Source organism: Micromys minutus (genome assembly GCF_963924665.1).
Source record: "Micromys minutus genome assembly, chromosome: 1".
Taxonomy (NCBI): Eukaryota; Metazoa; Chordata; class Mammalia; order Rodentia; family Muridae; genus Micromys; species Micromys minutus.
The window spans coordinates 17,496,553-17,520,835 of NC_137969.1; the positions used below are offsets into that span (position 1 = coordinate 17,496,553).

General features: G+C 43.6%; 1 protein-coding gene across 1 annotated transcript in view; it reads left to right on the forward strand.

The window, feature by feature from the left end:
* The window catches only part of TAPT1 (transmembrane anterior posterior transformation 1), a 47,983-nt gene extending 30,590 nt beyond the window's left edge, over positions 1 to 17,393 (forward strand). The window contains exons 4-14 of the mRNA XM_080933072.1: positions 689 to 851; positions 1,599 to 1,734; positions 2,432 to 2,529; positions 2,930 to 2,999; positions 5,204 to 5,284; positions 7,439 to 7,548; positions 8,818 to 8,877; positions 9,213 to 9,281; positions 11,090 to 11,166; positions 13,768 to 13,928; positions 15,532 to 17,393. Coding sequence (XP_080789198.1) covers positions 689 to 851; positions 1,599 to 1,734; positions 2,432 to 2,529; positions 2,930 to 2,999; positions 5,204 to 5,284; positions 7,439 to 7,548; positions 8,818 to 8,877; positions 9,213 to 9,281; positions 11,090 to 11,166; positions 13,768 to 13,928; positions 15,532 to 15,761 — 1,255 coding nt within the window. The 3' untranslated portion in view covers positions 15,762 to 17,393. The remainder of the gene's footprint in view (positions 1 to 688; positions 852 to 1,598; positions 1,735 to 2,431; positions 2,530 to 2,929; positions 3,000 to 5,203; positions 5,285 to 7,438; positions 7,549 to 8,817; positions 8,878 to 9,212; positions 9,282 to 11,089; positions 11,167 to 13,767; positions 13,929 to 15,531) is intronic.
* The last annotated feature ends 6,890 nt before the right edge of the window (positions 17,394 to 24,283 follow it).

Genomic DNA, 24,283 nt, shown 5'->3' on the forward strand with positions numbered 1-24,283 from the left:
AATATGCTGCTAGCAAAGTGTAGTTGACACAAACCTTTCAGAGGCTCATGTTGGCCATCTTTACTAAAATGTCAACTGTACATCTTGAATTGTAGAATTTTACAATACAGATACATTTTTTTTACTTATGAGACGTACATTGTGCTAGCTTATAGTTGGAAAAGACTAGAAATTTGACAATAATGGATTGGAAAATTATGGTATGTACTCATGGGGGAAACGACATAACCATAAAGATGTGAGGAAAGATCTGGAGCTAGGTGTGCCTGTGATCCCAGCAGTGGCCTGACTGTGTGGCCAGTAGGGCTGTTGGGAAATATAGTGGACAAGGTGCAGAGTGGAGTGCTCAGACACCCACAGGTGGGCAGGCGGACCCAGTGGCCATGAGTATAGTGAGGTCTGCTTCCCCCACCACACACACACACACACACACACACACACACACACACAGTTGTCACCTGCACACTCTTCAGTTCTGACCCACCTTTTATCTAGCATCTTTAGATTCTGTACGAAGCAGAAAAGGTCCAGTTATACCGCCATTCTAGTGACCATCCTTGTTAACATTTATAAAACATTAGCCTGACATTTACCATGACCTTGATATGCTATTGTGTGTCCAGTAAAGATGTCTTGTTTTTCGAACACCTAGAGTAAAACTCCTGTCTCTATTACTTGTATGTTTCAGGGACAGACGCTTGCTTCAGCCCGCACAGGTGTGTGACATTTTGAAGGGTGTCCTTTTGGTCATCTGCTATTTCATGATGCACTATGTTGACTACTCCATGATGTACCACCTGATAAGAGGCCAGTCTGTCATCAAGCTCTATATCATCTACAACATGCTGGAGGTAAGGCCATGTGCTCACCCTGCTGCCTGCAGGAGGCCAGCACTCAGGACCCGGGTCCTGCAGAGGGAAAGCCATTGACGAGTTCGTCATTCACCAGAGGATCTTGGCACAGAACAGACTCAGATTCAGCAAGGAGGTGCCATCTGAGCCACTGGTGCTGAGTCATACTTGAAGGGAGAGTTCCTCAAAAGCAGGTGTGTCCCCCAGTTAAAGCAGACATTAGCATAGAGTTATGAAGTAGCAATGAAATCATTTTAGATTCGGGGGTCACCACAGTATGAGGAACTGTATTCAGGGTCACAGCATTAGGAAGGCTAGGAACACTAAGTTAAAGGAAAGATTCCCACTGCTTGCAAGTTCTGAGAACACATGCTGTCAGATTGCAAATTTATTGGAAAACCATGTATGCACTGGTTTTTGTTGTTGTTGCTGTTTTGTTTTTGCAAGAATTGTGAAGATTCTGTATAACATAAATATGTGTGCTGAACTTTTTACATCAAATTTCCCAACATTTTCTGTTTTGGTGTTTGTTGTGTTTTGCTTTTACAAATGGCTGATTCAGCAAAGCCCATTCTGGTTCCATGAACGTACTGAGTCCTCAGCATGTAGCAGAGCTCATGCAGAGAAGTGTGAACAGCCTTTGCTCTTCCTCAGCTTCCCTCCAGGACCACAAGTCTCGGGTCTGGCTGCTAGTAAAAGACTGAAATGAGCAGTTGAGAAGCACACTCCTACTGTTTCTCTCTGCAGGTAGCGGACCGGCTATTCTCCTCATTTGGACAAGATATCTTAGATGCTCTTTACTGGACAGCCACAGAGCCAAAAGAAAGGAAAAGAGCACACATCGGAGTAATTCCTCACTTCTTCATGGCTGTTCTCTATGTCTGTATCCTTTTAGACTTAGAGGACATTCCACTAGCCCTGCTGCTTTGTTTGCTCACCCCTGCACATAATGGGGTGTGCGTGTGAAGGTGACTTCCTATTCCATGTCCTCAGGTAACCAAACAACACCAACTCCAGACTTGCTTCTGGGTTCACTTTTAAAACTTTGAATTATCATAATACAGATATACATCTCTTAGTCACTTTCATCACTTGCCATAATTTCTTCCATTTTTAATTAGCACTTTTCTTAGGGCCTACTTCGGTTTTGTTGTTGTTTGTGGTGGTGGTTTTTGTTTTCTTGTTTGTTTGGTTTTTGAGGCAGGGTTTCTCTGTGTGGTCCCGGCTGCCTTGGAACTTACTTTGTAGACCAGGCTGGCCTCGAACTCAGAGATCCACCTGCCTCTGCCTCCCAAGTGCTGAGACCACAGCCTGGTGAGGACTAACTGTACCAACTACCAGAGGTACGGTTCTAAATAATGGGTGTCCAGATCTCCTCTCTGCTTCCTTCCCTCGTGTAGAGTACATATATCATTTCAAGTTTATATCAACTAGATAATAAGAAAATTGTAACAATAAGAAAATATTTGTCAGGAAGATTTGTTAGAAAATATGATCATCTCCCCCTTTTCTTACTTTGAAGATTGTATGCTACTGTGCTAATAATTGTGAGACAAGTGTTTTCTTTGACTTGCTCCTAGTTCTACATGCAATTCTTATCATGGTTCAAGCGACGACTCTCAATGTAGCTTTTAACTCTCACAACAAGTCACTGCTGACTATCATGATGTCTAATAATGTAAGTACGAGGTCACACTCACACTGGGAGTTTAGGAGGGTGCTCACGGTAATGCTGTGCATGGGAGGAATTCCTGGATACCTGTTAGCCTAAAAAGCCTTTTGTGGAGAGAATTTATTTTTACAATTGTTGAGGTGTTAAAGTGATAAAGATGGGGCTGGAGAGATGGCTGAGCAGTTACGAGCACTGGCTGCTCTTCCAGAGGTTCTGACTTCAGTTCCCAGCAACCACATGGTGGCTCACAACCATCTGTAATGGCCTGAGTCCCTCTTCTGGTGTGCATGAAGACAGAGCATATATATATATTTAATGTGTGTGTACACTGTATGTATGTATGTTTATATTTTAATAATTAAATATTTTTAAAGTGACAAAGTTGGTATTTCTGTTGCCATTTCAGTTTGTTGAAATTAAAGGAAGTGTATTCAAGAAGTTTGAAAAGAACAATCTCTTTCAGATGTCAAATAGTGGTAAGTTGTTAAATTCTGATTGTGGCTCTAGTTAACATTCATTGAAAGTGACTCATTACCATAAACAAATGTTGGATAATAACATCTTAATTAAAAGTAATTGTATTTCAAAACATTTTTTAAAGGTTTAAAAATCATGTTTTCTAAAACAGATTAGTAGTTATTGAGGTATTTTTTACCTAATAGTGGTTACTGATAGGCGTTTTCTCTCCCTCAGTCACACAGATGTAGGGCAGATTACACCAGATTAAAAGCAAATGAAGTTGTATTCACCTTTCTCACAGGTAGAGGTCAGTGAAGTCACACATCCAGGCTAAAGCAAGGGGGATTCACAGAGTTTAGGCGGGAGCGATGACAAACCAGCGAGGAGCTGGGGTAGTGCCTATACATGGTCAAAAGCTGAGCCCCTGGGCGGGCACTCTTGGGTGGGTTGTCGGAAACTGGAGACAAGGAATGATGACCTGTTAGCTGGACTTTTCTCTGTGCGGGTGGAGTTGAGGGAAGGAGGGCAGACAGGGCTCCCAGCTTGTGCAGGGGATGGACAAATCTGGAATCAAGGTTAAATGAAAGGCCTTTGATCCCCATCCTACTCCAAGAATGTTCATTCAAAGTAATTTATTGCCATAAGTGTAAATGTCACATCTTAATTTTTTTAAAAAAAATATTTTATAAGCTTTGTTTAGGGGAACATTTTTAGAGACTACACAAAATTACTAACCATAAGGACATTATATAAATTGATTTTCAAAACGAAAAAAAAAATCTATGCTGATTCAAAATTAAATGAAAAGGCAGGGTCTGGAAATGGGGCTCAGACTGCATGGGAAATGCTGTCCCAAAAACTAAACAAAAAAGCAAAAAAGCCAAAACCACCACCACCACCATTAGAGGTTAAAAGCAATGGCTTCTTCATTTCTTCATGTTGTGTCTGCAACTCCAGTTCCAGGAGATCTACTGCCCCTTGTGGTCTCCATGGGTACTGCAGGGACACAGAGCGCAGATGGACTCATACACATAAAATTCAAATGAAGGGAAAATATTTTTTTTTAATGAAAAAGCAAATCACATATACATTAAGAGAAAAAAGTTAAGGGTATATGTATATCTGAGAAAGGCCATTACTATTCCCGAATACATATTGCAAATTTTGCCAATTAATTATGAAAGTGATTTGACTTAGAGTAGCAGAAGGATTGGATTTTGAAAATGAAAATGTATGAATGACCAATAAGTTGACATGCGTCATTAGGGAAACACAAAGGCAAGTCGGTGGGACATCACTGCATTTCCTCCCAGAATGCTCTTGTAGGTAGGCAGTGCTAAGAAGGAAGTTAGGGACTAAATGCTTCTCCATGAGTGTGGGTGTGAACATTGCAGCCACTCTGGAAAGCTTTGGGACAACTTTCTCTGTGGCTCCATTACACACCAAAGCCCACTTGGCTGACTTGAAATGATGTGCTCCTTTCCTTCTGATGATGCTTGGGGTAAGAACCAAGTTTGTTAGATACAGCCACTCTTGGGATTGGTATGAGTGCATTTCTTTGTTTAGTTTGTCCATGAGAGTTAGAAAGAATAGAGCGCGCATGCCGAGACAGATCTGTGAATAACTGTATAAAGTTCCAGTTAAACACTAGAAAAGCAATTATATGAATTAAGATCCATCTCTAACTAAGTACAGACTATTTCCTTCCCTCAGTCTGACTTTGTTAGGAGCTGTGCTTGGACAGACTTTAAATTACATCCCCTTTGAAATCATGTGAAAGAATATACACATGTGTTGTGGAGCTGGTCAACCTGTGCACTTGAAAATCCCACATACGCTTCTCCAGTTTTTTATGCATTTCAGAGGAAGTATTTCTATGTTCTGAACCTTGAGTCAGCTGTGATACATGCCTTACACATGGTATTGTGATACATGCCTTACACATGGTGTTGTGATACATGCCTTACACATGGTATTGTGATACATGCCTTACACATGGTATTGTGATACATGCCTTACACATGGTGTTGTGATACATGCCTTACACATGGTGTTTTGATACATACTTTACTTGTGTTATTGTGATAGGCAGATAGACTGGAAGAGTTGGAGAATTTAAGGAAGGCACAGACAGTGAGGTAGCTCACCTAGAGGGGCTTTGCAATGAAAAGAAAGTATTTCTCTACTCAATACACTTATATTCATTCTCTCTCTTTTTTAGATATTAAGGAACGATTCACAAATTATGTGCTTTTGCTGATAGTGTGCTTAAGAAACATGGAGCAGTTTTCTTGGAATCCAGGTAACTCTCTGGAAACATGATATTCCTGTTAATTTACTCTTGAGGCAAATCAATGCAGGGCATTGGTAGCACGAGTCTTTAATCCCAGCACTTGGAAGGCAGAGGCAGGTGGGTCTCTGAGTTCAAGGCCAGCCTGGTCTATAGAGGGAGTTCTAAGGAACCAGCACTGCTATTCAGAAAAACCATGTCTCAGAAAAACTACAAAAAAAAAAGATTGTCCTTTCACTTGTAGTGAAGTCAGTACCCACTGTCTGTGATTGGAAGTTGCTCTTCCAGGGGATTGGATGTATCGAACTCTGCAGGCTGGGATGCTGTCATTTCTCATAAGACCCACAGCGTCTCTGCAGGTGTTGTGGTAAATAAACATACTCCACCAAGCACAGCAGCTCAGGGTCCTGTTGGAGCTGTCGCTGGCACAGTTACTATGGTTACCATTAGGCTAGAGTCCTGCTCTTCATCACACTCACGGCTTTAAATGGGGGTAGTTTTAGAGGTAGAGTGAAAACAGTAATGTGTGTTCCTTCTCTCCACTCCCGAATCTGGGCCGACAGGACGTTGTCAGATTCCGGTGTTAACCTGTTCAGTTAGCAGTTTCAAGCTGCTGTGCCCCATCCATGTGTGAGAAGAGCTGAGAAGGGTGCGGGCCCCGTGAGCTGCTGAGGTAGAAAGTGAGCACAGTGCAGCGTGAGGGGGCTCTGCTCATTCACAAGCTACCTTTCCTGATGTACAGTTTGTTCTCAATGCCTCAGGCAGTGTTTTATCCTTCTTGTGTTAATTTCAACATCAAGAATGCCCTTAGCATCTGAAGCCTCTGGTTAACTTAGTAGTTTGTGGCTTGTTTTCAGGAACATTTGAAGAATTAAAATCACATATAAAGTGATACGGAGTTTGGAAACATTTTTCCAGAAGTTTCCTTTTTACTAAACCTGTAAGGTCAAATCATAGATCTTATCAGTTGTAGTCAGAAAAGATCCAAGGCCACTTGACCTGTGGTGGTAAAGCTCCTGATGTCACACACCTGACTTTGTGTTATTCAAAACATTACTTTTAAACTAACAAGTGTGTGTGCGCCTGTGCGTGTGCGCCTGTGCGTGTGCTTGCTCACTTGTACTTTCAAGGGAAGGCTGAAGAACACCTTCTGACAGTTGCTTTACTCCTTTGACAGTGGCAGTTCTAGAGCATGAACTCAAGTGGTCAGGCTTGGCAGTGGTTGCCTTTTACCCACTGAGCCATTTCTCTGACTGAATGAATTGGTACATAGTCGACAAGATCAGCTAATAAGTTTCCACAAAAGACAGAGTGGGCTACACAAAAGACCCCAGGAGCCTAGATGAGAACAGTCCCACGGGAAAGGAATTGTTATGCCAAAGGAAGACCTGAGCCTGAGAACTGGATCTGTGGACTCCTATAATCGTACCTTGAGTCTCTCTTATCACCACTGTGCAGTGAGGGGAACACCATGCTTTCCCATTGGACCCCAGGGAACTAACAACAAAAACACTCTGTATGGAAAGTACATCGCTGCATACCAGTATCTCAGTTAAATCTTGGAGTTATGAAATATGGAAATTTTGATTCTTATTTTGTAGATAAGGAAACTGGAATTTAGATCTTAGGAAATTTGTGTAAGAACATTGCAGGAGATAACAGCACTTAGTTTTAACAGTTCCACGAGTCTCGTAGCTTCATCGAGTTGCCAGACTTAGAAAAGCTGCCCAGTATTGTCCATGAGGCAGCCCTGCCCTCCAGTTGTAAGTTACATCTGTGTGGCTGTGAAATAAATGAACCTCAAGTTCTTCTAAGTCATAGAGACGAAGGAGGGAAGAACATCAGCATACCCTAGGGATTTACTGTCAGACTGAGGTAGTCATGGCTTTTCTAAAGAACTACTTACTCATGTCACCTCTCGGGTGTCTGGACTTCTGCAGATGAAGTGGTACCAGGACAGTGCGAACTGCTGAGTAAATACCACCCTTTAACTTGGGAAAGCCTGACTCTGGCAGTGAAGGTTATGGCCCATTGAATGCTAGTTCCCCACCATGAATTAAAAGTTCGAGAGTGTGCCTTGTGGGAGGTCGCAGGCTGCTAGCAGCGTGGGATGCCGGCTCTGCCTATGTAAGGAAGTCTAATCGTCTGTTTCTTCCATGCTTACAGATCATCTCTGGGTGCTGTTTCCTGATGTCTGTATGGTGATTGCATCAGAAATTGCTGTGGATATTGTAAAGCATGCCTTTATCACCAAATTCAATGACATCACTGCAGATGTATGTATTTCTAGTAATTTCTGTTCAGTGTTTCATTGATAAAGATATAGCCTTTGGTTTATTGTATTTATGAAAAATGAGTTATTAAAATCATACTGAGTCTATTTTTAAAATAGAACCATCAAAAAACCTTGGCAAGTTTTCAACTTGGCAAACTTTCGAAGTTTAAAAGTTGGCTTCCCCCTCCCCCTTTTATTTTTGGTGTCTAGAGACAGGGTTTCTCTGCATAACCCTGGCTGTCCTGGAACTCACTTTGTAAACCAGGCTGGTCTCAAACTCATACATCTGCCTGCCTTTGCCCCTCAAGTGCTGGGGTTATATAAACAAATGCCTAAATTTCGGGAGCTGAGCTGTACATTTTATTTGTGAACTCACTTGAAGAAGCTATGAGGAATTTGCTTTATGTTGTAACTGTTTCCTATATATCTTTAGAACTAGGTCTGAGGCTGCACATCACTGTAGATATGGTGCAGGTGGGGTGTCCTGGCAGCCTCATCCTTAGTGCCAGAATAGAGAACTGGCCCAGCACCTCTCTTGGTTTTCTGGAGTTATATTTTTGACAACCATAAAATGGTACTTATTTATTGTTTGAGTGAAAGATTTAAAAATAAATGTGGTATCAGCTGGAAAATTCTGTTTCTGGTTTGCTGAATGCTCGAAGCATCTTTTCTGTCCTTTCAGTAAAGCAAGAATCAAAAATGAGTTCACTGTTTCTCTCTTGGCTTCTTTAATGCAGGATTGTTCTCTTTTCATAGGGTTATTTTCTCAGTACCTGAAATTAAAATTAAAGGATTGATTCAGGTAGTTCATGGGTTTTTTAGTGGAAATGCAGTTGTAAACACTTCCCAGTGGCTGCTACAAGGGTTCTAATGTAGTCCGGCCCCAGATTCTGTCTCTCACTCTCAGCATCCTTTCTGTGGAAGGTGTTATTGTTGTGGTTAAATACACAGTCATAATACTTAATTGTACAGTCAGAATTTCAGATTTTTTTTTCCATACAGCGCTGCTTAAAACAGCCACTTCTCCCTAAATTCTGCACTGTGGGAATGAGAGTCATTAGCTGTCACTTGTCTTTAAAGCAAATCCTTTATAAGCTCATGAATGTAGCAGCTCAGGGGAGCTTAGACTGTTTTCCTAAGCTGTGAGTGTCTGGTTGCTAATTAGCATCTGCCCCTGTGTAATTAGGAAGCATATTTTTCTACAGAGGCTTAGCCTTTCCACTGTGTGTATTTGTTCTAGTCTACATCCTTTTTTCTTATTTGCCTTCAGGTCTACAGTGAATATAGAGCCAGCCTCGCTTTTGACCTTGTTAGCAGCCGACAGAAAAATGTAAGCATTTCGTTAAAGGCGTTGTCTAAAATTAACTTACCAGTGGGTACGTTATCAGTGCTACAGATAAAACTAAAGACTTGAACTTGTCTTCCAGACACTGGCTACTGAGGCAGTAATAACATTAAATAGTGTTTCTGCCGCATTGTAGTCGTGATAAAGCTTTTCACTTGAAACTCTTGTCGGCCGTTGCTCCTGCATCCTTCTGTTCAGTCACATGGCAGGTGCTGGGTTCTCTTCTGTTCTTGGACACCTGACCAGAGCACTTGCTGGCAGTGAGTCCTGCTCTCTAGGTGCTGATTAACCAAGTGGGTCTTTTTCTCCTTTGCGTGCAGGCATACACAGACTACAGTGACTCGGTAGCTCGAAGAATGGGCTTTATTCCTCTCCCACTAGCTGTCTTAGTAAGTTCATGCTTTTCTGTACTTGTCATGATGTGGCCATCATCATAAAACATCAGTATGTAGTATCAATTTCAATGGGACTTGCTTATTTTAAGAAATGATACGTAACCTGAAGAAAAGTTTGTCTTAAATCTAAATGCATCATTCCTTTGTGTTTTGAGCTACCCAGAGGAAAAGTGACATCATGGGACTGCTTGTCCAGATAGCTTTTCTAACAGTGAGGCTACTCTTGCCTATCCATTGGGCAAACAGTTGTCTTCTCTAATGGTTAATCCCAGCGGTGGGCATTGTGCTGTGGCTGCCGCAGCATGGAGGTAGCCGCTTGCCTGATGCTGTTTCTAGAGAGCACTTCAAGACTGAGGTGCTAGATGCCATCAGTCCAGTGTGGGAACTAGTGCTGAGGAAGTAAACACAGAGGGCACAGTGTGTGAGTGGTGAGCAGGACTGAGCGTTGCGCTGTGCTTAAGGGGGGTATGACTGCCCTCTTCACTACTGGATTCAGCACCACAAGTAGAGCTGTTTTTTATCAGGAGGCCTGAAAGCAGTTGAGTGCAGGTTAGCTAACACACGTACAAGAAAGCTAGAAGTCACAACAAGTATGCTTAGATTGATTTGCCTAACAGTTTTAGATGGTAGGTGATGACGGGCTTAAAGTAAAATTTCAACACCTTAACAGATAACATATCCTAAACATTGTTATGGTTTTAGTCACTTATTATATAGTAATGAAAATGTCTTTCCTTTACGAAAAGGCAACCTAAACTTTTGGAGAAATTTAGATTTTAAAGGTTATCTAGTATAAGTTAAACTGAAAAGGATAGAATGTCAAATTTTTATACTTGTTTTTCTGGAATTAGAGAGATGACATCGTGAGTCATAAGGGTAAATCCAGACTGCTCAACTGATTTGCAATAGAAGGGTTAGTTAGACGGCAGTGGCCAGCTGCAAGAGTAGCTTCCGTGCTGGAGGCTGGGGTAGAGGTGAGGGCTTTATGGTGGATTTCTCATGGTGAAACTTGTTTAAATATAGGACAGTCCATTCCCATATATCACTTCTGTTGTTTTTTTAATTTGCAGCATTTAACTGTATTTAAGGCACCACAATAGAATCTTGACAGTCCTGGAGGAGGCCAGTTACCTCTGCTTCATTTCCATGTAGTTGCTTGTGGGGCTGTGATGTAAATTGTTCTCTCAGCAGGCTTCTGGGAATAACACTGCTATGTCTATACTTCTGTTACATGACACATGGGAGCCACAAGTAACCAAAAAGACAGATGTTCATGGCTTTTAAGTAATTAATTGTATGCTCAGTTTCTTAAACAATGTAAGGCTTCCAAGATTCCCTTTGGTCTATGTTTTCTACAAGTTATTGAGGACTCTTAAAGAATTTGAACAATGGACAGGAAAAAAAAAAAAAAAAAAAACAGGAAAGAGAAAAAATACTCAACTGGTATTATCTCTGGCAAGACCTAGATGAGCTTCTTCCGACCTTACAGAACGAGCTTCCACTTTACACGAGAGCTGATGTGCACCTCTGTGAGATGTAAGGAAAAGTGCCAGCAGCAAAGTGGGCTGTTGGGGCTGTCAGGAGTGGGCAGCAGCAGGCCTTGCCTGCGCACACCCAAGCCACCACAGATGACTGAGGAGACATATTATGTTAGGAAGTCTAGACCCCGCCTCTTGAACTTAGATGCAAGTATGGTCTAAAATGTTAATGTAAAAGAGAAAAAAACAGTTTTTAATTATCCACTAATAACTCTGGTTCTGTTTTTTTGCTGTGCTTTTGTGTTTTGGTTTGTTTCTGGCTAGCTCATCAGAGTTGTAACAAGCTCAATTAAAGTGCAAGGAATCCTGTCCTATGCCTGTGTCATACTCTTCTATTTTGGGTAAGATCAAACTATTCTTGATTATGTTTGACTTTACAGTGAAGTGTGTATTGACTGCAAGATGTAATAGAAACTGATTGCATCCAGTGGTATTTCCTATTCTATGTACTTGAGTTTGAATCTTTATTCAAAAGTTTATGGTAAGGTCTTTTTTGCTCAAGATTTATATTTCAACCATATTTACTCTTTTTAGGAAAGGTGTTTCATTAGAATCATGTTTCCATATTAAAAACACCTTTGATTTTCCTTTGTACTTGCCACTCTAATATTCAGCACACTGGGCTTGTTTCACATTTAACCTAACTGATGCAGAAATAGAGTTTTTGTAGCTATGGGCAACTGAACCTTTTGCAAACTTGGTACCAACTAGCTTACGTGCAGGTATTTTACTGGTTGTAAAATATAAGCAGTAAGTAAACAGTTTAAGTTTAAATTTAAAATAATCAGAAGGATAACAAGAAAGTGATAATGTCGGTGGTTATTTTGCTACTTTTTGACTTTTCAAAAAGTGAACTAAAGTGAGGAGCTGACCTGAGTTCTGATGCCTTTGTCCAAAGGGAAATCAGGAGCCCATGGCTGAGCTGGTGTATGTGGGTACATGGGCATGAGTTTGAGGAATGCTGGTCTGTGGGAAAGTACAGCCCCGAAGAGCAGCAGAGGAAAAACCTGTGGAGCTGTCTGCTATTACAGTCTCACGTTGAGTGTTGCGTATGTCCTCCTGGTTCCCACATGCTGCTGGCACCTCAGACTCCTCTGTGAAAGCAGCTCAGACATGGTGGTCACTCCTGTGGGCTGCACTTGATATCCCTTGTGTATTGCAAGTCATGAGCATTCCACAGTGCCTGTCTCAGCCGTCCTCCAGAGCTGTGTTCAGGGGATGTCACTGAGTGCTTATGGTGTGCACTACCATGCCTGGTGTCTGCTGTGTTGGGCATTGTCTTGGGACTCTGCATGCTAAGCACACATTCTGCTAACTGAACTACATCTCCAGCCCACACTTCTGTTGTTTTTGAGACAGGATCTCACATAGCTCAGACTGGCTTTGAATTCCCTACATACCAAAGGCTGGTTTTGAACTCCTGATTCTCCTTCCTCTGCCTCCTGAGTGCTGGGATTACTGGCAACATGCCACCATACACAGCTCTCTCAAGTTTCACATTAAGGAACAGTGAGTCAGGAAGCAGTGGGCACCACCAGGGAAAGGTGACCAAGGCTGAAATGGTCATGCTAGCAATGGGAGGACTAGCACGTGTTAGGTGGGTACACGTGGCTTGTACATGAAGTATAAAAGGAATGACTTCAGGTATGGTTGCAGAGCCTGGTCACAGGCAGTGAAGGCAATAGAGTTGCCACTTACTATGGCAGAAGCATCATTTAGGGATGGGAAGAGGAGGTTCTGAGGCTAGAAGTGGGGATTGGTTTAAGTTTGGAATTCTCTTACTCAGAACCCCAGAAGCAAGGGAGGAGAAAAGGTATGGTATGGGGAGACCTGGAACTGATAGTAAATTTGTACCTGTGTTCCATGGGCCATCCATGCTGTGTTGAGCCCCTAGTGAAACGCCTGAGGACCAGGCAGGAATCCTCATCTGTTCCCTGCGCTGGCTCACAGGTTCAGCCACTGATGATTCTCACGGGCTGTAGTCCCATGTTACTGACAGCCTCATCTCAGGCACAGAGACAGCCACTTACTTGTTACCTCGTGTTACAGCTGTCAGTCACGGCCCACAGTGCGTGAGAAGATGGGAACGGGATGCTGTGCTCTCTAAATTGTCTTGCCATAATTATAGCAGATGTTTTACAATATTGGGTTTTGGCCTAAAATTTCCATGTCTGTAATTATAGGTATTAGCAGTTTATTTTAATAAAAGTACAAGATTAAGCTAACTTTTCTTAATCACAAACTTTTTAATAGAAGCAAAATGTTAGAAATAATCCAGATGTCCAGAAATGGGAGCTATTACGAGTAAGTTTTTGTTATAGAGCCCACACCACAAAGTGTTCCTAAGATCACTTAGGAACCGTAATAGACAAGAAAAAACATTTGTAAACTATGTATTATGTATGGGTGTGTGTGTGTGTGTGTGTGTGTGTGTGTGTGTGTGTGTGTGTGTGTATTACATAAGTATCAGCTGTGAAAAATTTTGCCCAGGACCACAAAGAACTCTACTCACACACTGACCCCACGTCCTTCCTCTTGTTCCCACATTGCCTCCACTACAACCTTGTAAATAGATCCCATGTCCAGGGAGAAGGTACAGATGATGTGCTCAGAGTAGATGGCTGAAAATATACTGGGTGCCACCCAGGGAACTGTCTGTAGTTTTGTCCATCTGATTCTACCTATTTTATAGAGAAGAATATATGTTGGATTCTCTGTATTAGGAGAAACAACTGGCTGATAGAATTTATTATGAATTAGAATGTATCAGGAGTCTTCCTTTGTGATAAAGAGCCTCAGGAAACTCAAACTTTGTACAAGGAACTCATGTTGCTTAGCCCTCTGACTCTTGGGCCCATCCCTCAACCTGTCCCACATCTCAGAAGCCAGGCTAAGAGGTTGGCTCACATCATGTCTTAGATCAACTTTGTTTCTTTTCCTAGGTTAATCTCCTTGAAAATACTTAATAGCATTGTGCTGTTGGGAAAGTCATGTCAATATGTAAAAGAAGCCAAAATGGAAGAGAAGCTATTTAATCCTCCCCCAGCCAGCACACCCGGAAAGCCCTCCAATAAATCCCAGGGCAAGTGCAAGTCCTCTCAAGGTACGTTGGCTTCAGAGTTCATCTGAATTCCTCAGAGGAATTCTGGCACATCACTGCTCAGCCAAGGTTAAGTGTTGCTTAGAGATGTTTTCGTTGTACTTCACTGTTGGGTCCTTTAATAGTTACGATCTAGAACAGAAGCACCTGACCCAGCACGGTCATTACATTTGTTGGTGATTATTAAGAACCTATTACATGTCAGGACCAGGGGATATAGTGGGGAGAACAAGGCCTTGTCTGTGCTCTGGTAAACCTAATGTGGACTGTTAGGGAGACGGAAGAGCAGTGAGAGGGGCATCTCACTGCAGTGAGTGTGGCCAGGAAGGGAGATGAACTGGGCAGAGGCCTCTGCTGTTTGGAGGGATAGCAGCCAGGTGGTGCTGTGGCAGGACAGGGCTGACTTGGTCTGAAGCTAGAACTGTACCTCCTCATCCCCCAGGCCCTGTCACTCGTGCCAGTGCATCTTGACAGCACCAGCTATGCTGGGGAGTGCAAATCTTGTTCTGAACAGGGCTAAGGAACCAGCCTGTTCAGGGTTTAAACCAAGATCAGTCTCCTGTGTGTTTTCTCAGAAGCTATAGTGGCAGCTCAGATGGTACCTCACTGTAAGAACATACAAGTGCTGTTAGTGGTGCAGAGATTGTAACTGTGTCAGCTTGTGTTCTCTTACATTTACAAACTAGTAAATGTCCATCTTACTTTCAAAAGGGGCCAGTCTAATCAGACCAGGGGCCATGTCATGTCATGTGAAGTGTATTTAAAATGAGTATCTTAAAGATGCCCTGGAGGTCAAGAGACTATAAGCTAGAGATGATAGGATGTTGAAGTCAGGCCCTGAAGAGTGCCAGTCAAAGCTGAAGACAGTGTTAGGCTCTTCACCTTCTTCTGAGTGAAGACCCAGAAGACTACTAGGTCTCAGCAGGAGTGCACAGGGCAGTTTACCTACAGCTCACTCTGGTTTAAAGCTTCCTTCAAAGGATCAAGTTGTGGGGAGGGGTCCTGAATGAGGGTGAGGATATTGGCTCAGTAGTTGAACACTTAACCTAGCAAGCATAAAGTGCTGGGTTCAGTCCCCAGCAGCTGGGGGAAGGCAAGGGAAGGAGGGTGGATCCTGTGCTCTTCTGCTGCTTCCACTGCCAGGCTCCTAGATTCCTGGGCAGGGGCGAGTGGGTGGGGTTTCTTCACATGTGGGCTTCCTGCAGATGATGATGCTGGACTGAGTCTAGTCCACCTGTACAGAACAGAGGTGGGGCACGGTAATCTGCTTAGCTCTTCCCAGAGGCCAGGGAGCAGAGCCAGCATTGTTTTCCACTCGGGCAGAAGTCCTGAGAAATTGTGGTCATGTGGGAAGGAGCTGCAAAGTCTGAGGCAGGCCCTTTCCAGAATCCAGTGCTACTGTCACCTATGGGGTAGGTGATATTTGGATGAACAGAGTATGACTAACTTCTGTATTTTATTGTAAATTACAGCGTAAGCAGTATGCTTTTAGTTTTCATTTGGTGTATCTAAGAGGAAAGATTACAGATACCTTCCAGTACTGAAAGCGTAAGTGGTTTGATAAGTATTTACTGTGACTGAAGGAAAATCATCTCCTTTTCCACAGGCCTTTCCACAGAAGAAAACCTGTCTGCCTCCATCACCAGCCAACCTGCTCATCAGAAAGAAAACGTCATACCCTTACTTGTGACCAGCAATTCTGATCAGTTCCTGACAACCCCAGATGGTGATGAGAAGGACATAACGCAGGAAAATTCTGAGTTAAAACACAGATCCTCAAAGAAAGATTTGCTAGAGATAGACAGGTTCACAATTTGCGGGAATCGGATTGACTGAATTGGTGGCTAATGAAAGATGAAGATGGCGGGCCCCAGGCCACAAATGCTGGGTGCCAGGACACTTGCTAAAAATGGCACTTAAATATTTATTTAAAAACTTAAATTATTAATGGCAAGCAAATCTTAGTATCTTCTTCCAGTAATGTGGCCTTGCAGAAGGGCAGATCACAGAACAGCCATGGCCTCTGGCCGTGACTTTGGATGCTGACAGTTAATGAACACTTCCTCCTGCTTGGCCAACAGTAGTGCCACTTCCGGCACCTGGCCAGAGCACTGCAAAAGCTCCTTTCCTTTGTTGGCCTGGGCTTCCAGAACTTTGGGTTTTCCTCAAGGCCTCTTCAGTATAAGGACACACCTGGGAAACTGTGAAGCTTTTACCATGAGTTACCTTTCCAGCCTCAGACTGTTTCCACACACTCTTTCCAAACTTGACTCCATCTGCCAAAGCATTGACAAGTTATTACATATAAGTCCAGATACATGCTCTTACCACCAGAGTCGTCCTTGGCAATACATCTGAGCTAGTCAGAATAAAAGGCTGCTTACCTACAACATGACGAGTAGCAGCGTCCTAGAAGAAGCTATGAGCTCTTGGCCCAGCCATTTACATTATGAAGGTCATGTGTCATTGAGAAATGCTTCCTGCTGCCTCAGTTACTCTCAGGGCAGTGTGAGCTCTGTGACACAGGCACAGTGATAGGAAAAGGCACAGAGCAATGTCAACTTTAAGATGCAGTGTGACCTGGTTTCGCTTTAAGGCTATTTTCTTCATCGTTTATTCCAAGTTAAAGGATTCGGTGTTGAATTGGCTGAAAAAGCTGTTGCTAGCAACAGGCTAGTTTGTTGGTTCTTGTTTTGAGTAACAGTTTTAAAGTATTCCCAGCAGATTGAGTAGCATCACCTTGCTGGGTTTGTAAAATGCATTTGTCTTTCTGTGGGTGTGTTCTGTGTGGGACGAGACATGAGTGCTTGTGCTGGGAGAGACCTTCACATGACTAACTGTAAATGGGGTATTTGGGACAGAGGGGTACTTCAGCATGAACACTGTACCTAGCAACCAAAAGGTGCTCTAGGGTTTCTGTCTGAGATAAAGATGCTATTCCTGCTTCATCACTACCTATTGGCATCCAAGAACAAGTTCTTGCCACCCCACTTTCTCTTAAGAATCGTTTCTGCACTTCTCTTAGAAAGTTGACTGTTTCTGGTCTGAACTGTCTGGAAGATGGTACTCTTAACTTCATTTCCTATGCTATCTTCTGAAACTCCGTTCTCATGCAAACATTCTGGGCACAGATGGAAATTTTTAAATGGTTTGACTGTATTCTGGATAAGCATAAAACTAGTTTGGATGCTTTGGCTTATGCATTTGAGATACAGGAGGGTTTCCAGTGTTTTTCACTAACAATCTAAAGATAGCTGTTCGAGATACTATATATTAATGCCTTGTAAAACCAGGAAGCAATTTTACATTTAAAATGAGCATTTTTATTCTTCTGTGTATGTTTTAGTGGGGCCCCACTTTTAAACCATTCTTTTTACCAAAAGAAAGTGTCCATGGCAACCAGGAGCACCGTGGAGAAGGCTTTGCCAAATGGAGCCCTGGTCAGAACAAGAACACGGCCTAGATGTATCTTTCTGTTTCGCTTGAGTCTTCTGTTTCTGCGCTATTCTCTGAGGATTGCATTTCCTTTGCAGATGCTCTTGGGAGTGTGGATGATACTCACTTCTGTCATAATGGCATTCAGTACTAATTTTATAAGTGCATCTTGTGTGAAACTCAATAAATTCAATTTTATAATCTTTTTTTAAAAAGGTCACCAAATTTCTTGTAGCAATGATTACTATTATATTTGATGAAATGGATATCTCACTGAGCTATTTCTAGTTTAAGCAGAACTTATTGCTAGTTTACAAATAATAGGGCTATATTAATTATGTTTAGTTACTCTTGTCCTAAATGATAAAAAAAAAAAAAAAAACATGTTGCTCTTTCATCCTTGAAAAAATAGCCTGCATATTGGACATAGACCATTTAGTGTCTCACCACATGACGACATTCCCATTCTGTGGTGCATCTTGATGTCACAGTGTCGGTATCTTCTTGCCATAATTTGGGAGTCACAGTCACAATATGGATTTTAAACAGTCTAGTTAAGGTGCAACATACATCAGCCCCATTTTAGCTTTGCCTACAGATCAAAGTACCAAATGCTATTGAATTTATCTGGGCTCCGTGTGGTCTTGTGCCAGCATTTGTAAAAAGTTTGCTAGAATTAGCTCCTCGGCATGTGCCCCGTCACTTCCGTAGCACGTGCCCTGCCACGTCTGTTAGCTCAGCACAGATGAGTTCACGAGGTTGTCTTAAAGTACTTTATTATATATGCCTCAGCTCCACGTGGCTTTTCCCCACAGTGACCTTTCAGGAACTGCCCCAAACAAGGGATAGCAAGAGACACCAAGGTCCCTGCCTGCTGGGCACAGCTGGCCAGTGATCAGGTAAGTATGGCAGACCTGAGACAGCACAGTTCCCATTGTGCTGTCAGGCTGATCTCTCCCTGTTCTGTGTGCTTAACAGTCATCTGATGGCACTTTCCCAGAGCTCTCTAAAGGGGTAGGAAGGAAAAGGAAAAGATTTCTTTACCAAATATTGCTAGTTGCCTGCCAGACTATGGCCTTCCTGCATGCCGTGTACAGGACTGCCACCAAGCTTCGTGGCCTTTACCGTGTGACGCAGAAGGTGAATATGCCATTTTCAAGTCAACGCCCTCGTACCATAAGTCACCTTCAAGTCTGTCCCCTTCCCACCCCTTGGTACCCAGAGACACTGGTGGCTATCCCCAACCATATGTATTGCACAGCACCCCAAAGTAGCAGGGTCAAGGAACTGAGGCCTAGGGTGCCTCTGAAAAGGAGCATTGCTGATTGGCTTAGAATACTCAAGACTCATGAAAGAGAAAGAAGCTCAGGAAACGCCTGTGTTCTCGACTCCGGTGGGCAGGTCTGTGCCCCACCCCAACCCAAGAAGACCTGTTGACAGCATTGTGTAAAGGAGATGAGGGTCAGACCCATTTCCAAAACGTAGGCTTCTGCGGCGCTCCCTTCGGACACCCCTGTTTACCATGAGTCATCAGTAGAGGAAACGGTTACATCAGAGGTGATGCTCCACACGCCTGGAGATGAACATTAAAGTCTGACTTGTTCACAGACTTAGTGAACAGGTAATTCTTGCCCTGTGTGTCAGGAAAGAATGTGTAAGAGTTTGCTTATAAGGAGCCAGCAAGATGGCTCAGCAGGCAAAGGCACTTGCTGCCAAGCCTGACAGTATGAGTTCAGTCCCCAGAATCCACACTGGACGAAGTGAAACAATTCACCCAAGGGAGCCACACCTGTGGTTGAAGGTTGCTCGAGGTACAGTCCATTGTGGTATGCGGTAGTCATTAAATGCCTCAGACATCCAAGGATGGTTCAGCAGTGGTTTCCAACCTTCACCATGTTCAAGCCTTTAATACAGTTTAATACCATTCTTCATGTTGCTGTGACCACAACCATAAAATTACTTCTGTTGCTACTTCATAACTGTAATTTGGCTAGTGTTCTGAATTGTAATAGAAACAGCTATGTTTCCCAGTGGTCTTAGGTGACCCCTGCAAAAAGGTTGTTTGACCCCCGCCAAAGGGGTTGGGACCCATAGGTTGAGAACTGCTGGTTTAGCGTTGTTTTCTTATAAAACACCTAGAGGAGGGAAGGAGGATCAGTGACGGAGTGGGGTGCGTGGTGAGGAGGTTTTAGTGATACTCAAATGTTTGCTCCAAGGGTGGGGAACTGTGTGCCCAGAGGTTGGTGAACAAACAAGGCATGACTGGTTAAACTTCCACAGGAAAAGGAAACGTGAGCCAGGTAGTGCAAGGCGGGGCCTTCTGCCAGCTGGTGAGGCTGCCCTTGAGATGTAGTCATTGAAACACAAGAGTGGGCATCCGCTGCCACCTTGTTAAGAACAACACATACATAGCTGGTCTTGCCCAGCAATAAATATTCTAAATTTTTGCTTTATTTTTAAGATGACAAGTTTATTTCCCTTTTGGTTTGCTATGCAAATACAAAGCTAAGCCACGAACAGATACAACCAAGACATTTTATCTCACAGTTACACACACACTCCTGTCAGATCCTCCACGTCTGACCACTGACTGGGCTAACAAATAGTACAGGGAAGACTTTCTTAGCACCATCATGAGGCTGGGAGATGGGGGTGTTGAGGACAAGGGTAGGTGTTCCAGTAAATATTTTAAAAGGAATAGCTTGTCTCTGTTGCAGTAAATATTAAAAAACGGATTGTTCTCTTTATCAGCCCCGCAGTCTCACTCGAGGGTACCGCTTCCAGCATGGAGCCGGGCACATGAACTTTGTCACTCGCTCCACAAGCTGTATTTTCCACGCGGCTCCCTTCTCTATAGGCTCACTCTGTCTGCCCTACTGCCTCCGTCCCAAGTGGAATTAACGCCCTGTCCATCACAAACATGACTCTAAGGCCTGATAGCTTTTCATACAGGTTTATATATTCAATTCTTAATCCACAGACCCTCTATACAAGATTACATCAAATAGACAAAGATACAAACTGCCCTACTATAAGACCCACAAAATCCTTAAAATGTTCATAGCTACCTAACACCAATTAAGTCCACCTGGATCCAATTCATCCTTCTCGAGCTCCATCTTAGTCCTTCACCTGGTCCTCCTCTCTCCCTTCCCCTCACCTCTGACCCTCTCTCCACCTCCCTTCCCCTGCCCAATCACAGGCTCTCGAATTTATTTTACTAATTAAAATGGGAAAGTTCAGATTAAGTCACCTGAGTATGTGACTAGGCCGCCCTTCTTGGGCTTGTATCAAAATACAAACAGCTGCAGGACCCTTTGCATGTAGGCTCTTATACCTGGCTTCTGAATCCCAGCCCCCTGGACTGAAGGTGAATAGTTATTCTTCCCCAGGGAGGGAGAAGGAAGCCACCTACTCTTGCTGGAAGGATGTGTACTTAAGGTGCCTTATTAGAATAAGACAGAGGGGAAGGGAAGGGGGGCAAGGCAGTTGTCACTGAAGAAGGAAGAATGCACAGCATGTCTGCAGCACAGCCTTGGCCCACACACACACAGTGCCTATTGAGAGCCAGCCACTGCTGAAACCACAAAGAGGAGGTAAAGGCCTCTATATGGAGACAGGGCTTGAGAACTCTTAATGCCTTGCTGAGGATTCTCTACCTGATCTTACTCAAAGAGAGGGATCGCTTAAAATCGCTTGTGTGGGATTTTAAGTTCAGTTACACAGAGGATAAATGAAGAGGCTACTTTGTAAACTATAAAGTATTATAATCAGATATGTGTTAAGAAAGGTAGGCTGCTGGCCTTCCAAAGAACTGATACCTAATAGCTGCTGGAGTTTTGAGTAAATGTTGTTCTCATCTTCCACATCATCTCACCTTTGTCCCCCTATGGAGTGCATGCTGCTGTCCCATCTCACAGCTAGAAACACGGTCTAGAAAGGAAGTGTAACGTGCAGATCACACAGGAAGCAGAGCAGGATGTTAGACCCCTTTCTGCAGTCTTGGCCTGTGCCATCAGCTATTTTTGGCAAGAGAAGGATTGGGAAAAGGAAGCCACTGGGGACATCCTCATCAGCCTAAGGACCAGAGGAGCTAAGATATCGATGCAGGTACCCAGTGCAGCTGCCATGGGATGAAGAAGGCTAGTGGTTTGTCCGTGTGGAATGCAATGGGCTCATGAAGACCTGGGGCCACACTAGGGCAGTGTCAAGACTCCAGACTGTCTGGAAGGTGCCGGCCAATATCCCTTGGTGAATCCAAAGAGAGGATCCTGACCCCAGACTTGGTCCATTTGCTTCAATGCTAACACCATCTGAAAAGCCAAGCTCTTACCTGATTCTCTTAAGTGGACTATCACACGCTGGACCCTCTTCAAATCTGTCATGCTGCAGGAGTGACTCCAGGGTCAAGCTGGCCTAGCTCATGGGCCCTAGTGGAAGACAAACTATGAGGCCAAAGAATGATGGGTCTGTGAACCCCATGCTGAGCACCATGTGGTGTTCAATGAGCTGAGCTCTCTCCTGTGGGGCAGAGCAGAAAGTTGGGTTGCTAAAGCCTTGGTAAGATGAAATAAAGCCAGTTCAGGTTCCCCCCAGAATACTCAGCTGGCTGCCGTTGCAGAGATGCCTCAGGCTAGTGTGCAAAAGTCTTCCTGGCTTCAAGTTTGCAGGTTCCAGTCCACAGTCAGTTTTTCCCATTCCTTTGGCCCTGTGGTGAGGTAGCACCTGATGGTAGGGACATGAGGCAAATGGAGGCTGCTTACACCACAGATAGCTAAAACCTAGAGAAAAAGGTATGTGAGTCTCACAGTCCCTTTCGAGGGCCTGCCCCCAAAATACAGCGCACCCCCACAAAGCTCCACATCCCTCCCACACTTTCCCTCAACGGCACCAACTGGGAAACAGGGCTTGAGACATCACAGGTCTTTGAGGGATATCTGAGTCACAGCATGCCACCATCTTGGCTTGAAAAATACAGAAGAATATGTTCTTTCCCTTGCAGATGGCTATAAAACATGATTCACTTTGCCCTCAGAGGCTTAAAGACAACTTAAGCTGTGGGCTGGTGGCCATTCCATTAGTAGAGCACCTCTAACAAAGCATCCAACCCTTCCCCGAGGCACACATCCCAGTACCTCCCCTCAGTCGTCTCCTAGCTGTGTCTTGCAGTATTAATCGTGGTGTTTAAACCTTCCTTACTCAACTACGACAGCTACCATGCCAGGCTCCTGCAATCTAGTCCCTCGTCTCTTCGGCACTGTGTCCCCTGCAAAGCCCCCATTTTGTAGATTCGGAAGTTGAGGTTCAGAAAACCCTTTTCTCAACTAAGCCACTGAGGTAGGAGCCAAGATTTCAAAGGGTCTCTCTGCTTATAGAGTGGGCTAGACATTCAGACAGCCTTGTATGTGAGAACCTCCACAGCACACATTAACCATTTTCCAACAAAAGCTTGCCCAGATAAGCCGGCTTCTGGCCCTTCTACCTTATACTTCCCTGGTCTTTGCAGTGTTGTCTTTAGGGTTGGATTAAGAATGGATCGCTCTGGTTATCCTGCTTTTCTCTCTCTAAGGAATCAGTAAACGGAAGGCAGATATCTTAAGGTTTCTATTCCTGCACAAAACATCATGAACAAGAAGCAAGTTGGGGAGGAAAGGGTTTATTCAGCTCACACTTACATATCACTGTTCATCACCAAAGGAAGTCAGGACTGGAGCCCAAGCAGGTCAGGAAGCAGGAGCTGATGCAGAGGCCATGGAGGGATGTTGCTTACTGGCTTGCTTCCCCTGGCTTCCTCAGCCTGCTTTCTTACAGAACCCAGGTCTACCAGCCCAGGGATGGCACCAACCACAATGGGCCGGGCCCTCCCTCCTTGATCACTAGTTGAGAAAATACCTTACAGCTGGATCTCATAGAGGCATTTCCTCAACTGAGGCTAATTTCTCTGTGATAAGTCCAGCTTGTGTCAAGTTGACACAAAACCAGCCAGCACAGAAAAATAGCACGGACTTATGTGATGTTAGTAGTTTTTAAGTGCACTCTCTTTGACTTTGCTTTTGACACTGCAGCATGTGCCCAATAGGACTGATGAAGCTCTGGTTTTTCAGTAGGTGCTATGCTAGGCCTAGGGAGGATGGGGCGCCACAAAAGCTTGTTACTATTTACTATAAAGGGCTTCCAGCTCATGGGCAGAATATGCTCAGCACTGCTGTCTCCATGCTGAGGAGGAATTGTGAAGAGAGCAAGTCCTTTGTAGCTCAAGCAAGTATCAGGCATATTAAAGGGATTAGTTTAGATCCTCAAGTAATACTGATTTAGTATAGATAAAAACCTAAGACCTTTTTTAAAAGTAGGACAAACAGAGAGATAGCTTTATAGTTAAAAGTATCTATTGGTCTTCCAGAGGACCCAAGGACCCAAGTTGTTCTGAGCACCCATATTAGGTAACTCAACCATTTGTAACTCCAGTTCAGGGGACTTCATGGGCACCTGCAATCATGTGTGTGTGTGTGTGTGTGTGTATGTGAGTGTGTATGTATGTGTGTGTGAGTATGTGTATGTGTGTGTATGTGTGTGTTTGTGTGTATGTATATGTGTATGTATGTGAGTGTGTATGTATGTGTGTGTGAGTGTGTGTGTGTGTATATATGTGTGTGTGTGTGTTTGTGTGTGTATATGTGTATGTGTGTGTATGTGAGTGTGTATGTATGTGTGTGTGAGTATGTGTATGTGTGTGTATGTGTGTGTTTGTGTGTATGTATATGTGTATGTATGTGAGTGTGTATGTATGTGTGCGTGTGTGAGTGTGTGTGTGTGTGTGTATGTGCATAAGCACATGTACATGGGTGCCTCCAGAGGTAGAAGAGGATGGCGGATTTCCAGGACTTGGAGTTACAGGCCTGAACTTCTGAGCCATCTGTCTCTAG